This window comes from Thamnophis sirtalis, unplaced genomic scaffold (assembly GCF_051295495.1).
Source record: "Thamnophis sirtalis isolate CommonGarterSnake01/CBP01778 unplaced genomic scaffold, rThaSir2_p1.2 scaffold_1, whole genome shotgun sequence".
NCBI classification, from domain to species: domain Eukaryota; kingdom Metazoa; phylum Chordata; class Lepidosauria; order Squamata; family Natricidae; genus Thamnophis; species Thamnophis sirtalis.
This window is the reverse complement of record NW_028261381.1, coordinates 69,496,572-69,512,460: the sequence shown is the minus strand read 5'-3', so window position 1 is coordinate 69,512,460 and position 15,889 is coordinate 69,496,572. Positions and strand designations below refer to the sequence as shown.

General features: G+C 37.4%; 1 protein-coding gene across 1 annotated transcript in view; it reads right to left on the bottom strand.

The window, feature by feature from the left end:
• Positions 1 to 665: 665 nt before the first annotated feature.
• The window catches only part of LOC106538426 (acyl-CoA 6-desaturase), a 35,134-nt gene continuing 19,910 nt past the window's right edge, over positions 666 to 15,889 (bottom strand). The window contains exons 3-12 of the mRNA XM_087715303.1: positions 14,564 to 14,761; positions 12,403 to 12,504; positions 9,824 to 9,949; positions 7,809 to 7,869; positions 6,679 to 6,755; positions 6,389 to 6,486; positions 4,726 to 4,822; positions 4,052 to 4,131; positions 2,302 to 2,427; positions 666 to 1,760 (exon numbers count right to left, since the gene is read on the bottom strand). Coding sequence (XP_087571429.1) covers positions 1,709 to 1,760; positions 2,302 to 2,427; positions 4,052 to 4,131; positions 4,726 to 4,822; positions 6,389 to 6,486; positions 6,679 to 6,755; positions 7,809 to 7,869; positions 9,824 to 9,949; positions 12,403 to 12,504; positions 14,564 to 14,761 — 1,017 coding nt within the window. The 3' untranslated portion in view covers positions 666 to 1,708. The remainder of the gene's footprint in view (positions 1,761 to 2,301; positions 2,428 to 4,051; positions 4,132 to 4,725; positions 4,823 to 6,388; positions 6,487 to 6,678; positions 6,756 to 7,808; positions 7,870 to 9,823; positions 9,950 to 12,402; positions 12,505 to 14,563; positions 14,762 to 15,889) is intronic.

The following is a 15,889-nucleotide window of genomic DNA, read 5'->3' as shown; positions in this document are numbered from 1 at the left end:
GATAGATGAGACTGATTAAGAGAAGGAAAAAATGCCAGTGATTTTGATTGCAATTGTAATTAAGTAGTAGTAATTAAGAATTACCATGCATGGAACCTGAAGCAAATCTTTAAAAGTTTCTGTTTAAAGCAAGCATGAGTCTGTTTTATATTAGCTCTTGTAGAAATTGTGACTGAACTGAGCAATGATGCAAAAGACAAACTTGCTGGTAAAAATGTAAATGAACAGCCCATTGTTGTTACTAATCAGCTGTTTTGGCATGGAGAATGATAAATACACTTTCCTGTTTGCTTATTCTAAAATTCTGCAGCTGTCTGTCTACAGCAATGGCTGGTGAGCCATGCATGCACATTCATATGCACACAGTAGCTCTTATTTAGTTAGGAATCTAGTTAGGGATACACACATGGCCCAAAGTTGGTTTAGACTGGTTGATTCAGTTTAAACAGGCATTTGTAATGTTCATTGAAGAGAGAATTGGAACTAACCTCCAGGAGGCTCAGTGTACGTGAAGCACATTAAATTTTCATCAAACAGTATGACAAGAAGAGGTAGGGAAAATTCAAAAAACATACGCATATGCAAATCCCCAGCAAATTTTTATCAAAATTTGGAGAAAACATTTGCAGCTCTCTCTCTCTCTCTCTCTTTCTCTCTCTGTGTGTGTGTGTGTTGGAAATGGAGAACTGAAGCTTCATTTGATAAAAGACCATGCTTTCTTATTTGATTCCTCAAAAACATTAGAATGTAAGCACCTGATGATTTTGGAAAAGGAGAAAGGTTCCATTAGATGTCTGATAATACTTAGTTACTTGATCTTTAAAAAAACCAATGTGTGATTTATTCCCTTAGATGGAATGTAAGCAGTTTTACCTGATAATTAAGATATTATTCTCTGGATTAAACATATCTCACCCTTTCCTCCGCTCTTGTGCAACCATTATTAAGGAGAATAAGTACTTAAATTTATTTACAATTCATTCTTTGAAAGAACCAACTAAGCTTCCTGTATTTAATGTGGATCAAATATATAGCTGGACTCCATGTAACCCAACCAACCCAACCATCTCTGTCAACTTTTTTCAAATTGTGATTTATAGAACCTTGGAGTTTCATGAGAGACTAAGAGCAAGAAAAAAAAGTCCACTCAAACACAGCCTGGGGTGTCTGCAGCAATTTTTCCATGGTACAATGGAAAGGGTGGGGCTGTTTGGCTGACATTCAAAAACTCCAACCCTGTCAGGGAAAGATATTCATATTTATGATGAGTCATTGCTTTGCTTAATTTTAATTGGATTCTGATTTTCAATTGAAAAAATCCTGAAGAAATTTGAAAACCCCTGGGGTAAGAGACAGAGCTGGAACTATAACAGCAAGACCTAGGAGAAGATACAAAGATCAACATTCTCTTTCTTTCACATCTTTACCTGTTTTCTTGAAAAGGTCCTAACCTTCTGAGCTACCCTGTGTTGAATCTTTTCTCTCTCTCTCTCTCTCTCTTATTTCAGTATCTGACACATCTGAAATTCCTTCTGATTTAAAATAGGTTCCCTCAATCTGCCTCAACTTCAGTTTGACAATACAGTACAGGAAACTTCTTTCCAAATGTGTGTACACATACAGACTGAAATCAGACAAGAAGAATACATATTACCCCTTTCCCCAGCCCTCCCCTTTGCTAAGTCATTCTCTTCACCAAAATCCAGCTTCATTTATGGAGGTAAGCATCCAACCACAGTGCTCCAGATTTCTTCAGGGATCTAAAGAGTAAGAAGACAGGTGTGAGGGTATAACAGAAGTCTGATTGTGCAAGCCAGCCCTTAACAGCATGATGGGCCACAGGCAAAGCAGTGAACTGGGACCCCTACAACAACTACTCTCAGGAATAAAAATGTAAATGGTTGATAAAATTAAACATATATTTGAATGTTAGTATTAATAAAAATGCAGTAAAATGTAATAAATATGTTGCTGTATTTATATGATACAAGGTGCATTGAAGGGTTAACATACACAGATTAGCATGGGGCTCCTATGCTCATGGGGCCCACTGGCAAGTACCCATCAGGCCCATGCGTTAAGATAGCCCTGAACTTCCCCTGAATTTTCTCCCAAGCTTGAATTTATAACAAACACTTGTAACAAAGACAGAGAACTCTATCAGCATACAGATTAAGTAGTTCTGCATTTCTGTAACCCATTAGTATATAAATATGGCTGGCTGGCGTTATGAAATTGTACTCGTATCTCTATACCCTCCAACAGTTAAAATAGACAGACAACCCCCATGGAGTCTCTTACCCAACAATGTCTGCAAATGCTCTCAGAAGAGGTTTTTCTTCATAAGGAACTTCATACTTGGCACACAGGGACTTTACCAACGGTGCTATCTTATGATAGTTGTGGCGTGGCATTGTGGGAAACAAGCTCGAATAAAACAGAAGAAGAAAGCATGATGAAAGCTCAGGAACAGCAGTTCTGGGGGACATGCCATGCATGATGGAAATAAATAGAGTCTGTTCAACAGCCAGATGAGATGGCTGAATCCAGAAGTGACATGATGGACTGTATTGCTTCAGCATCTAAAGTATGAGTACATCGCTTTGAGGCACTATGGCAAGCTTGGCTGGAGCTCAACAGCTTTTGCATTCTCTCTCTCTCTTTCAGGGATGGGTTGCAAATCCCGGTGCTACCGGTTTACTTGTGCTTGTGCACATGCTTGTGGGTGTGCGATGCTTCTGCACCTGCATCTGGTGGGTGGGCAGAGCCACCTGCCGCTGCCACTACCAGTTTGCCCGATCTGGGCTGAACTGGGAGCAACCCACCTCTGCTCTCTTTCTATCCATATATCCAGGTCATTATATACACACTTGTATTATTTATATATACTTTAAACTAAAACGGTGGGGAAAGATTTCATAATCTTGTTATTTTTAATTTTTTTCCAGTGTGTGTGTGTGTGTGAGTGTGTGTGTGTGTGTGTGTGTGTTAGCCTTTCCATTTCTAATTAGATGGAATATTTGGATGTTTTACTGCACACCAAGACAATTAGACACAAGAACAGTTTTCCCCGAATGCCATCATTCTGTTAAATAGATAATTCCCTCACCACTGTCAAACTATTCACTAAGACTGCATTACTATTACTATTAGTCTTCTCAACATTCCTATCACCCATCTCCTCCCACTTATGACTGCATGACTGTAACTTGTTGCTTGTATCCTTATGATTTATATTGATTGATAGTTTTCTTATTGCTTATTTGTACTCTATGACTATTAAGTGTTGTACCTTATGATTCTTGATGAATGTATCTTGTCTTTTTATGCACAGAGAGCATATGCACCAAAGACAAATTCCTTGTGTGTCCAATCACACTTGGCCAATAAAGAATTCTATCTATCTATCTATCTATCTATCTATCTATCTATCTATCTATCTATCTATCTATCTATCTATCTATCTATCTATCTATCTATCTATCATCTATCTATTATATGGAAGACCACTGGAATGGTCAAAATGCTTGGCAACTAGTTCATACTTATGACTATTGCTGTGTCCCAAGGTCATGTGATCATCATTTGCAACCTTTTGGCAAGCAAAATCAATGGGGAAGCCAGATTCACTTAAAAACCATGCTACTAACTTATCAACTGCAGTGATTCACTTAGCAACTGTGGCAAAAAAGGTCATAAAATGGGGCAAAACTCACTTAACATCAGAATTTTGGGCTCAATCTTAAGTCGAGGACTATCTGTACAATAGTTTTATGTACATTGCATTTTATTCATTTATTAAATTTATATGCTGCCCATTTCATTCTGCTAACTGATTCTGGGCAGCATATAAATTTAATAATTATTACACATGCTTGTACCATATAAATTTAATAAATATTACATATCCTTGTAGCATACTGAAATTCTATGGTTATTGATGTTAGCCAACATTTTTTTTCTTATTCCATTTTCTCCAAGGTGACTATTACATCTTGTGCATGTATTTTTACTGCCAATGTTCCTTTAGAAACAAACATTGCATACTTACTGGTGCTCTATTTGAAAGTTCAGATGTCCACTAAACCAGTCATTGAAAAAAGACTGCTCAATATTGCAAGTAGCTACCAGCTGTGAAAGAAAGGCAATTGTGAATCCCAATAAATCTGAATTTGAAAAGAGATTATAGTTCAAATTCATTACTTTTTTCTTTTTGGTAAAGTCTGCCACTACAGTACTGTGGACATGCTGCAATCTATTACTCTGACTACAGACTAAAATGGTTATCTTTTGAGTTCTTCAAAATAGTGAGGTATTGCAAGAGGCAGGAAATTAAGAAATAATATGTTTCAAACAACATTTGAAACAAAGCAGTGTAGATCTGAATTATAGCCAGCTTCATGTTTTTAGAAAAATAGGTCAACCATTGTTCCTTTGACTCAAGATGCCAGACTAGATTGATATTTGTAATATTAATGATGACTAAGGATTTAGTTAAATTAAAATTTTGCTAAATTAAATCCTTAACCCACTATAGTCTGCTTTGCAAGAAGTGTGGAGCATGGAGGAACATTTTTGTTAGTTTAATCAAACCTGAGATAAAGTCAGTAGGATACATTCCCAGTACTCTACCAGAGAATTCCAAGCATGGTTATTCAGAAACTCCCCTGGACTCCATGACACTTATTCCCAGATAGGAATGAGATTTCAGTAAAGAAAGATTACCTGGGAGCTGAGCCAGTCTCTGTGCTTCTCACGGTCAATTTCCATTGGAATATGATTCATTTGAGTAACCCAAACAAACCAATGGCTTTCCATAAACCTAAAGAGCAAGAAAGAGAGAGGGGGATTGAGCTCAAAAGCCTGAAAGCTGTAATCTAGAGAAACTATGGCCAACAAAAGGGTCAAAGATTAAGTTTATATCCAGTAACTTAATAATAGGTCAGAACAATCTTGAACTTCCCACATTTTGTAGGCATACAGTTGTTCTCTGATGTGTCATTTGCCTTTATTTTATTGATTTATATGTCAAATTTCTAAGTCTCCAAAATTACTCTGGGTGGCTTCACAAGATTTTTTTTTAAAAAAGACAACCATAGATATATAGACACACAGATACACACACATTATATAACAGCACAGCAATCATCTGAGAGAACAATACATTGCAATATATATTTGCATCATCCACCAACTAACTCTTAGCCCCTGCTCTGAAACTTCTAACTCAAGTCCTGGAAGAAAAAATAGGTTTTCAGAGTGCAATTAACAGTGGGAAAGGGTTATATGTATGTGGGAAGCTATTTCCACCCATCTCTTCAGTAGCATTGATTAATATCATCTTACAGGATGTTTCTGCTGTAAGACCTTGGTTTTGGAATACCTTATCTGTCAAGATATGGTTGAACTCAACTCTGCTAGGCTTCCAGAAAATGTTAAAGTCATGAATGTTTTTTGAGAGCCAGGAGGTAAGTTGAAGCCAGTGTAGTTGTGGTTCTGAGTTCATTGTAGATTGGCATTTATCAATCAGCTGCCTTTCTAGGTTATTTATTAATTAAATTTATATTTCACTCATCTGACTCTACAAAGCAACTCTTAATATTGTTTTGATGTTATTGTGGATTGTGTTTTAATACATAGCTGTTTAGAGTTGCTATGATGAGATGAGCTGCCACACAAATCAAATCAATCAATCAATCAATCAATCTATGATAAGTAAGTACATATTAGAACAATTGATAAAATCAAGGAAAGTCCTAGGAGGGAAAATGGCAACAAAATACTTCACTGGTGGAAAGTGTAGTGCAGATAATGCCTGTCTATAGCAGAAACAAGCACATCGTCCTCGCTGAACAACCACAACCAAAGTTATAATGACCCTGGACACGGGAACTGAAGACAGGCCCTTATAGTTGCAGTCATTGCAGCATCTCCACAATCACAATTTACAACTGGCTCCTAATTACAACAGTGCAGCATCCTGCAGTGACATGACTGCCATTTACAATCTTCACTGCCAGCCTCCAACAAGCCAAGACAAAGGGGAAACTGGCAGGAGATTGCAAATTACATACCCATGAGTTGCTGCAACCACACAGGATTCACCTAACAATGACAACTGGGACTGTCATTACTGCGATTGTAAGTCAGAATGGTCACATGAAGTCATTCTTTACCAGCCACATTGCTTAGCAACAGAGTTCCCTGTCCCAGTTACCATCATTAAGCGAGGACTTATATCAGTCAGTCACAATGTGTCCTTCTTGTGCACAAACATTGGGCAGATTTGTTTGGAAATAGATGAAACTATAATTTATCTGGTCTTGAACCTCTGAGACTGGTTAAACCAACAGAAATATCTGTTAAATATTTTAGTAGCTAACCCTACCTGACAAAGGTGAGGAGAACTAGCGACCCAAGAAATCCATAAAATGGGATGTAGGTGATAAAGTAGCGTACATAGTAGCTGAAGGCCCATGCCAGGTCCTAGGAGACAAGAAAAACATTATACATGGCAAATGCGATATGTCTTTTATCTCTAGGCAAACAATTATTTCTTTTCCAAAGAATGTGCATAGAGACCTTGCTTCAACCCTCAGCTGAGATCTTCTTCAGATGAATTTTCATTTCATGCAGAGAAATGAAAGCAATAAAAGGCATGTGGGATTTTTCACTTACCACCCAGAACTTGTGTTTGAACATTGTTGTGAAGATTTGCATTTGGAAATAGACTGGAATAAGGAGAGGTGGGAAAACTGTGAACAAAACAACACGCATTAGGGGAAGCAGGCAACATAAAACATAGAATGGTGTCCTGGGACTGAAAAACAACATAAAAACGAATGTCTGCAATGAAGCTATCTCCCTCCCTCCCTCCCTCTCTAATAGTATATGGCAGTAAATGATGACAAATGCTCTTTTGAGTCTGTGTTCGGCCCAATATTTTAAGCTATTAAAATAATCAGGACTTGTGTTTCCAACATGATATCCTCTGGGAACCAATGTGCCTACAGATATCTTCCCTCTTGACCATATAGCTCCTGGTCCACTTCTTTAATTTTCAAAATATTATTTAATTGATAAAAAGGAAATGAGAATGCTGAAAGCAACATAAATCTCTAGCACCAACCATTTACAAGAATGCTCGGCACAGCTATGCTAGCTCTCCTTAGATAATAAATATGGTAGATGGTGCAACCCTGAACTGGGATGGAAGTCCATCTGCCTTTAAAAAGACACTGGGGTAAGATTAAGGTACTAAGAAAGATGTGGGTTGGCTGAGGAAATTGTGAGAGTGCTCAGTAGGTGTTTCACTGTACTTTGATTTCAATTTTAAAATGTCTACAGCTTAAAATACTGCTTCCAATTTAAAATGCTCCATCCAAATCAGAAACAGTTGTTCTGACTTTACAGGAAATCTTTCAGTGCTGTTCCAATCATTCTGGAAGTGTTCCAAAGTTAGGCATCTTTTAACATCTGACTACAGTCAGAACAACACATCCCCCATTGTGAGTGTGAAACATTTTAAATTCAAGATGCATTTCCTGTGCCCAGAGCAATTTGTGCTTGTCATGATGGGCATTTTGTAATCTTGAAGCCAATTCCCAGGACTGTGCTCTGGCACTTTCAAATATGTCTACTTCCTGAAAAGTTTAGAAAGAGACAAGGCTTCTAACTTACAAGCCAGTTTTAACATATAGGGAAAACATAAGTGAATTGATTGCAATATCACTGTTGGGGACAACTTATGGAAAAATAAGCAGGAAATAAATATCAGCTCTGCCTTCTCTATAAAGAACTATACTTACTCAAAAAGAAGTATTCATGTTGATGATTATAAGGGAAGTATTTCAGTTTCTTCTTTCCATACTGAAGGAGAAGACAAAAACTTTTCAGTGCTGACTATTCAAGACAATAAAACCCCAATTTGGTACCATACCACTAAAATTATGTTTATGATGAACAACAGAAAAAAACAAGACTTCAATGACATTGGGGAAATTAAATATATTAATTTTGATACAGACATAATTTGCTGCACCTGTTGGTGATACTTATTTAAAATTGTAGGCATTGTAGTTCTAAAACATTCGTATTTCTAAATCTAAATACTAAAAATTTATCTTTGTGCTATTTCAGATGACTTCTACAGATTTCAATATTTTTCATTATATTGCTTCAAAGAACTGAGGTTTAGTGGCTACCATAATACAGACAGGATGGTTTTACAAATAATAATATAACCACAGATTCTGCAACAGCTTTGAATGAGTGGCACTTATAACTGATCATCGAAGTTCTGTTTCTCACATCAACCTGACGATCACATGACTGCAATATGGGTGCTTAGCAACTGACTTGAATTTCTAATTGTTGCAACATCCCGTGATCACATAATCATGATTTGTGACCTTTCCTTCTGGCTTCCCACAAGCAAAATCAATTGGGAAGTCAGAATGAAATCAGAATTCACAATTATGTGAGAAGCTTGCTTAACTACACTTGTGGTCCTTGCGTAATAATGGTAAGTGCTAAAGTGAACTAGCAGATGAACCAGCTAAAGTTCATTTTTGTTCTGGAGAAGAGTAGAGACATAGACATGTCTCAAGGACATGTCTATCACAGGGGCACACTCTTCTAGCATTGTCCATAAGAAATATGCCATTATATAGAACCACATGCCATTGTTATTTTTTCTTGCTGATCTACACAAGGCAAAACTCACCTGGATTTTATAAGTCATCTCTAACTGAATATGGAAAGAAAACTTTCTTAGAGAAAGTGTAAACAGAAAGTAGATCTAACTGGATCTTCTGATATATTGCTGCAGGGTTTGCAGTAAATTGGCAAGGTTTTTTTGATTTCCATTTTGATTCTCAATGGGAAACCAGATTGGGGAAAGAATTATGAACAAGTTTTAGCTTGGGATTTGGAATTTCTGGACTCTGAACGTATTTTGTACCAGACAATGGATAATGAAATTTGGGTTTCCAAGAAGAAGCATAATAAATTTTGCATTTCTGAATTCTATTATGCCACATCATTATATATCAAACCATCCCAAAGTAGACTTTTTGATTCAGGAAAAGTTGGCCACTTGTATATCATCCTACCAAGTAGTTAAGAGATTTTAAACATAGTTGGATAATAGATAAGAGGCTATTTGGTACTGTATATTAATCTTTATAAATGAATTGAAATATCACCTGTGACAGATTTCAATGCTTCTTTTTTTTTCTATAGAATTTGGGCAGCAATTTTATTTAAAAAAAGTAAAAACAAACTGTAACAGAAAACAAGTAAACAAATATATACTAATTTTGCTTCAAAAGAATTCCTCTGTCAACAGAGTATAAAGTAAAAAGCAGCTAGTTTGGTGACATATGATATTGGACATAAAACTGTGGCCTTTCCTTACCTGCTTTTTTAATTAATCACCTGGATCAATTATTTCACTATGCTTACTAAGGTAGGCAGTTCTCTGAATCAGCTCTCTATTCAACTACCAGTCCTAGTAATATGATTCTGAAAAAGAGTGATGCATTGCACCATGGCTGTGAGTTTTGCCAGCAAAGGGAATTGATAATAAAGCTGTCCAATATGTCCTTCTGAGGAATCCCATGCAGATAAAGCAAGAGATGAGGACTGAGAGGGAGCACACTTGTTTCAGACACTGGCTAACAGAAGCTTCTGTAGTATTCCTTTTTCTACAAGGAATTAGTAATTTATTTATTTATTTTGCCTTGAGGGCTAGACTTTTCTGGGTCTCTACTGCCTCTGGAATTTTCTTTGGATCTGAGGCACTGGAATCTTTTCATCTTACCTCCACAGGTTGGGTGTCTCCCAAAACAAAGAGATGCAGCATGTTCACATCTGGATCTTTCTTAAAGATGTTTGGCTTTGCATGGTGCTGAAAGTGCCGGTGATTCCACCAATTTGCTGACGCACCCTATGGAGACATATGGAGAATCCATTTTTTAAAGTGCTGTCAAGGTCATCATTTGCATACAACCAAAGAGGGGGATTAAAAACATAAGGCCTCCCCTTGATAACTTTGTAGACAGACCATTTGATTTTGTTGGCAATGACACAATAGTTCTCTTTTGCTTCTGAGATTCTTTTTTCTACAAGCCCATAGTTTGCTGGTTGTTTCTCATCCAATACAAATCTGAGCACATTTAGCCTTTCTGAGTTTAGCCAAGATCAGTGAGGTGCTGTCCCTTAGCAGGACAATTCTTTCATTACAGGTAATAGTTTATATTCAAGCTGATAAATATTTATGAAACCAACTGAAAGAAATATAGATTCCCTTATAACTCTTTCCTCAAAGTATCTTCTGCAACCAACTAATACTTGTCAAGCTATCAAATGTAAATATAAAAATGTTTGGAGTCCAGCCAAATAAGGATTTCTCCCTCCTTTGATAAGAGTTGCCAAAAAAAAAAAAGCATAGCATGGAATGGCACAATGGTAGAATGTGGAATGTACACAGTACTTTAGATCACTTAATAGAATTAGAAGACAATTTTCTAGTTGTTGTTATTTGAGGATTGCAACATAAAAAAATATTATTTTTGCTAAAATTGCGGAAAGATAACACCATTCATTAACCTTTTGTCCTTTAGAAATGGGCTGTTAGCCAGAAATCCTCTAGAAGATTAAATATGTTTTTACACAATAATAAAGCAGAAATAACAATAGAATTACATATGCAAAAATATGGGACAACATGGGATCGGGTATAACTTGCGAGCCTATGAACATGAACAGAAGAAATATTGGCATTTATTATGTTACAGCTCATTATTATTTTATATCTTTGCAAGGAAGAATTTGATAGGTTCAGCTAATTTTTGGAGAGGTGCTCAAAATGCATCATTGGATTATATGATGTGCTCTTTTGTTACAATGGTTTCCTTTTACAAAGAAGTTGTTTCATGTATTATTTTTGTTCCAGAAGGCTTATTGTTTTTGTGGATCTTCATGTTCTTTTCAATTCTATATCAGTGACTTGGAATCAGAAGGACAATGGAAATAGATACTGCATGCTTTCATGATTATAAAATATAATACTCCAAAATTGGAAAGGCACCCATGCTTCATCAATTATACAATGACTTAAAACTCTTTCTGCTATTTAAAAATTGGATTGCCTACATTAGTTTATAGTATTTTATTTCTCATTTTGTAATGCTCGTTTTCCATATGATATGGTTTTGTATATATAATTTTTCCTCATTTATATATTGTAATTTTCAAAGAATTATGAAAAGCAAGAAATTATGTTTGATTTGATGCATGGTATTAAAATACAAAATAAACTTCTTCTTCCATTAAAAGTGAGGGCCTGAATTCAGCACATTGTTGCTACTTAACTGCAAAATGTCTTCCTTCCAACTAGATATACATCTCCTATATTTCTTGCAGAAGATTTAACCTGACCTCGAGAATATCTATAGACAATAGTTAATAGATCAATTGCATTGATAGAACTGTCCTCTATGAATTGAACTAATTTCCTTTAAAGCCATCAAGGGTAGTAAACATTAGTTTGTAATTGCAAATTCTACAGAATAATTATAGGTAGTCCTGTTTAGCTACTGACTTGTTTATGCAAATAGACTCTAAACAAGTTGCCAATCCCAATTGTGATTGCTAAATATGTTACATGGAGATTTTTAAACAAAGCTGTTCTAAGTGTTCTTCTAATCAGCTTAAAATAGATGACTTCTGTTTATTCACTTTGTTCATTCCATGTATTATCATAGAATCACAGAGCTGGAAATAGCTATAAATGTCATCTAATCTATTCCTGCTCAGTGCAGGATCTATTAAAAACATCTCTGAGAGAAGAACGTGCAGCTTCTGACAGAAGGTCTCTAGTAAAGAAGAACCACATGTTGTAGCAATCTGTTCTATAGGTTCTTTAGTAAGACCATAAAGTCGTCCCGATATTCTCCTCCCCCTCCTTCTCCTCCTCCTTCTCCTCCTCCTCCTCCTCCTCCTCCTCCAATACTATGAATGCAGGTTACCGACATACAATTCTCTACACAAACTCTTCTAAAACTTATTGCTTATTCCTTAGACCAGTGGTTCCCAAACTTAGCAACTTTAAGACTTGTGGATTTCAACTTCCAGAATTCTCCAGCCAGCAGAGCTCTTAAAGTTGCCAAGTTTGGGAACCACTGCCTTAGACTGAAGCAAATCAGGTAGGCTTGATGCTAGAATTTAAGCGTAAAATATAATAAACTGGTTCTCCAAATTTTCCTGAGTTGGGAAGCCCATTTTCTCTGAGTACCTCTTATCATGATGATATGAAAGGCCCAGAAAAGGGTAAGCAACATAGCCTCATTAGATCTTGATGTGATCATTCTATTGTAATTTGAAAGGCATACGCTTTACCTTCAAGTGACCAATCACAAACTTATGAACTATATGGTTCCATATAGACTTCTGAAACACAGAGAGATGTCCAAAGTCATGCTGCAACCATCCAGCCTGGGCCTGGAAAGAAAAGAAAAGGATTAAGGAGTGCAAAGATACCTTCAAGATGGCACAGTGGGATCCCAGCATCCATGAGCTGCACTTTTAGTCTCTTCACCAAAATATGAACTACAAAAATCAGTGTTAGTAAACCTGCAAAACTACAAAGTTCATTCCTTCCCTAAAAAGAGAAAAGGAGAATTCTGCCCCTGCTCCATACAGTAACATCATATAACTGATCTACGTCTTATCTTCCATTTTAATTAAAGGGACAACTGACTAAATTAAATTTGCCCAGTCTTGTTTTATACAAAAACACAAGATATAGCAATAGCACTTATATACTGCTTTACAGTGCTTTACAGTCCTCTCTAAGTGGCATATTGCCCCCAACAATCTGGGTCCTCATTTTACCTTGGAAGGATAGAGGGCTGAGTTAACCTTGAGCCTGATGAGATTTGAATTGCCAAATTGCAGTCAGCTGGCAGTCAGCCGAAGTAGCCTGCAGTACTGCATTCTAATCACTGTGCAACCATGGTTCATTTATACATGTTTTCCTTTCAGAGTCCTATATGCTTTTGTGGTTGAAATAAAATGAATTCAAACACCACACTGCCTGCTCATAACCCAAATAAATGGGTTCCCAAATTTACTTTTAGGAGATCAACAGCAGTCCCTGTCAACTGTTTTAGAGAGAAGGATGTTTGGAAAGTTGCTAACAGCAATCTGGTAAGCAACATTTAGTAATGCTTCTCCAAATATTGCATCTGTGTTCAAAGGGGAAAAAAATCTGAATGCAGGTGGTCCTGGCTGATGTAGGACCACAACTGGGACCAGAATTCCCATGGTTATGCAAGGCAGTTGTTAAGTAAGCCTAATTTTTACAACCTTTTTGTCATATTTGTTAAGACAATCACTACAGTTATTATGTGAATCACAAGGTCATTAAGCAAATCTGACTTCCACATTGACCTTGCTTGTTGGAAGCCAGTTGGGAGGATCACAAGTGATGATCATATGATCCTGAGATGCAGCAACCATTGTAAATACATGCTAGTTGCCAAACACCTGAATTTTAATCATGGAGATGTTGAGATAGTCATAAGTGCAAGGTCTGGTCATAAGTCACTTTATAAAAATACCAATGTAACTTTATTTATTTATTAGACTTATATACCGCTTCATAGGGCTTTCAGCCCTCTCTAAGCGGTTTACAGATTTTTAGCAAATTGAGTCAGCAAATTGCCCCCACAGTCTGGGTCCTCATTTCACCCACCTCGGAAGGATGGAAGGCTGAGTCAACCTTGAGCCAGTGAGATTTGAACCGCTGAACTGCAGATAACAGTCAGCTGAAGTGGCCTGCAGTACTGCACCCTAACCCCTGCGCCACCTCGGCTCATTTGAACAGTTGTTAACTGAATGGCTATAAGTTTAGGACTACCTGTAGATATTTTTCCATTTAAATATTTTCCTACAATATTTGATCCTGCTGCTGAAATCTCTGAACTCTGAGTGACCATCCAGTGCCTGACTATCTTATCTCTGCTGCTTTCCCTACCCTGCCGTTTCTGCATCTCCTCCGTTTTCCTGCTTTTCCCAGATTCTCTTGCTTCCTGGCTTTCAGTTCTTAACATGAGATATTAAATAGTGCAAGTGGCTTTCTATTCAACATTTGCAAGCCAATCCTCAGTCATTAACACTCCCATTGTGTGGAACACAGGATATTCCATTGACATTATGCTAGGCTTGGGGAGTGATTAGACCTCATAGGATTTTCTTTTACTTGGCAAAAACCAATTTAAAATAATAAGAGGATAAATTCAATAAGTTTGCAAGTCAAAAGCAGACAGTTTGCAACCATTTGGGGTGAGAGCAAAAGAAAAATATTGAGAACAAATCATTTTTCGAATGATGACTAATTGATTTTAGTTTTTGGATTATAATTTGTTTCACTTTCCCCACCAAAAAGCAGAGTCACCTGGAAGTTTAAGTAACTTGTACATTTATTTAAAGAGTTCAATGACAAATGAACATTGTGACCAAGCATTGATAACGTTCAGTATTTAGCAAACAAACTCACCTGAGAGACTGTGAGGATGATAGAAAGTACAAAGGTTATGCTCCAACTTGTCCCACAATATGATACCATTAACCAAGCCAAAATTTCCATCACAATGATGTGAGCCAAATAAAGGGAGAAAAATACAGGATTGGATTTGAAAAGCTTCATGTCCTCTGCTGTCTTTCTCAGGGCACGGAAATCTTCTACTAGCTGCGGCTGAAAAGAAAAAAAGACAAGATATCGGATATTTTATGCTCAAATGGGTGGCTTCAGTTTTAAGCACTACACAACCTTCACCCTGCTCTGTCAGGCCAATGCTGAACTTCATGGATTCAGTGCTTGATTGTTTAGCAAGACTTCTATATAGACTTCTTCTGTTCTGACCCCACTCCATCCGGTGAGTCACGCCGACACAAAGTTACTGTTAGCCATGCTTTATTCACAGTAATTACTCACAGACAAGAAGTTGGCAGCCACCCAGACTCCCACAGATAAGAAACACACACAAGAGCTTCTGCAGCCTAGTATAACGGTTGTGTCCTGCAACAGGTCTCCTCCCAAAGTCTCTTCTTATATATTCTCTTGGGAGGAGCCAAATCACAACCACCTGGGCCTGATTATCTTCTATGCCTCCATAATTGCTGCCTGCGCTTCTCTGCCCTTCTCTGTCGGGCGTCAGGGACCAACTCCCTTTGCTCCTCTGCACTGCTCCAGGGCCTGATGTCAGGGACAAACTCCCTTTGGCTTTCACTGCTGCTCCATGCCTCAGGCGCCTCCTGGTGGCCAACCAGCCTCTCTGGTCTCTGCTCAGAGTCTGCACCCTGCCCAGGGTCCTCCACATCTTCCAGAGCCGACTCATAGGGTCCCTCGCTATCGGAGTCTGTCGGCAACTCCAATGGCTCCTGCTGGGCCACAACAGTTTTCATAACCTTATCAACTTCAACTGTCCTGTCAAAACATTAAATACTTCCTCTCTCTCTCAGCCCTAGGAAACCACTTCTGAAAAATGGCAAACCAAGTCTGAAAAACCTTGCCAAGGAAACTGCAGGGACTTGTCCAGACAGTTCTGAGAATTGGATACAAACTGAATAGAAGAAAACACACTGAATAGAAGATTGAAACACCCCTTCAGAGGATGAGACAATAAGGAAGATACTAGTTTCTGTGGAAATGGACAGACTGACCCTAAAAATAAAAGATAAAGGAGATGCAGAATACTATGTTACATGGAATAGATTCTATCAATAGTTAGAAACACGAGGTAGAAGTTGGAATGGGAAAGAATCAGGTTAGATGGACATGGAAAGAGACACTATGTATGTATTAGAATGTAGGTATTAGAAT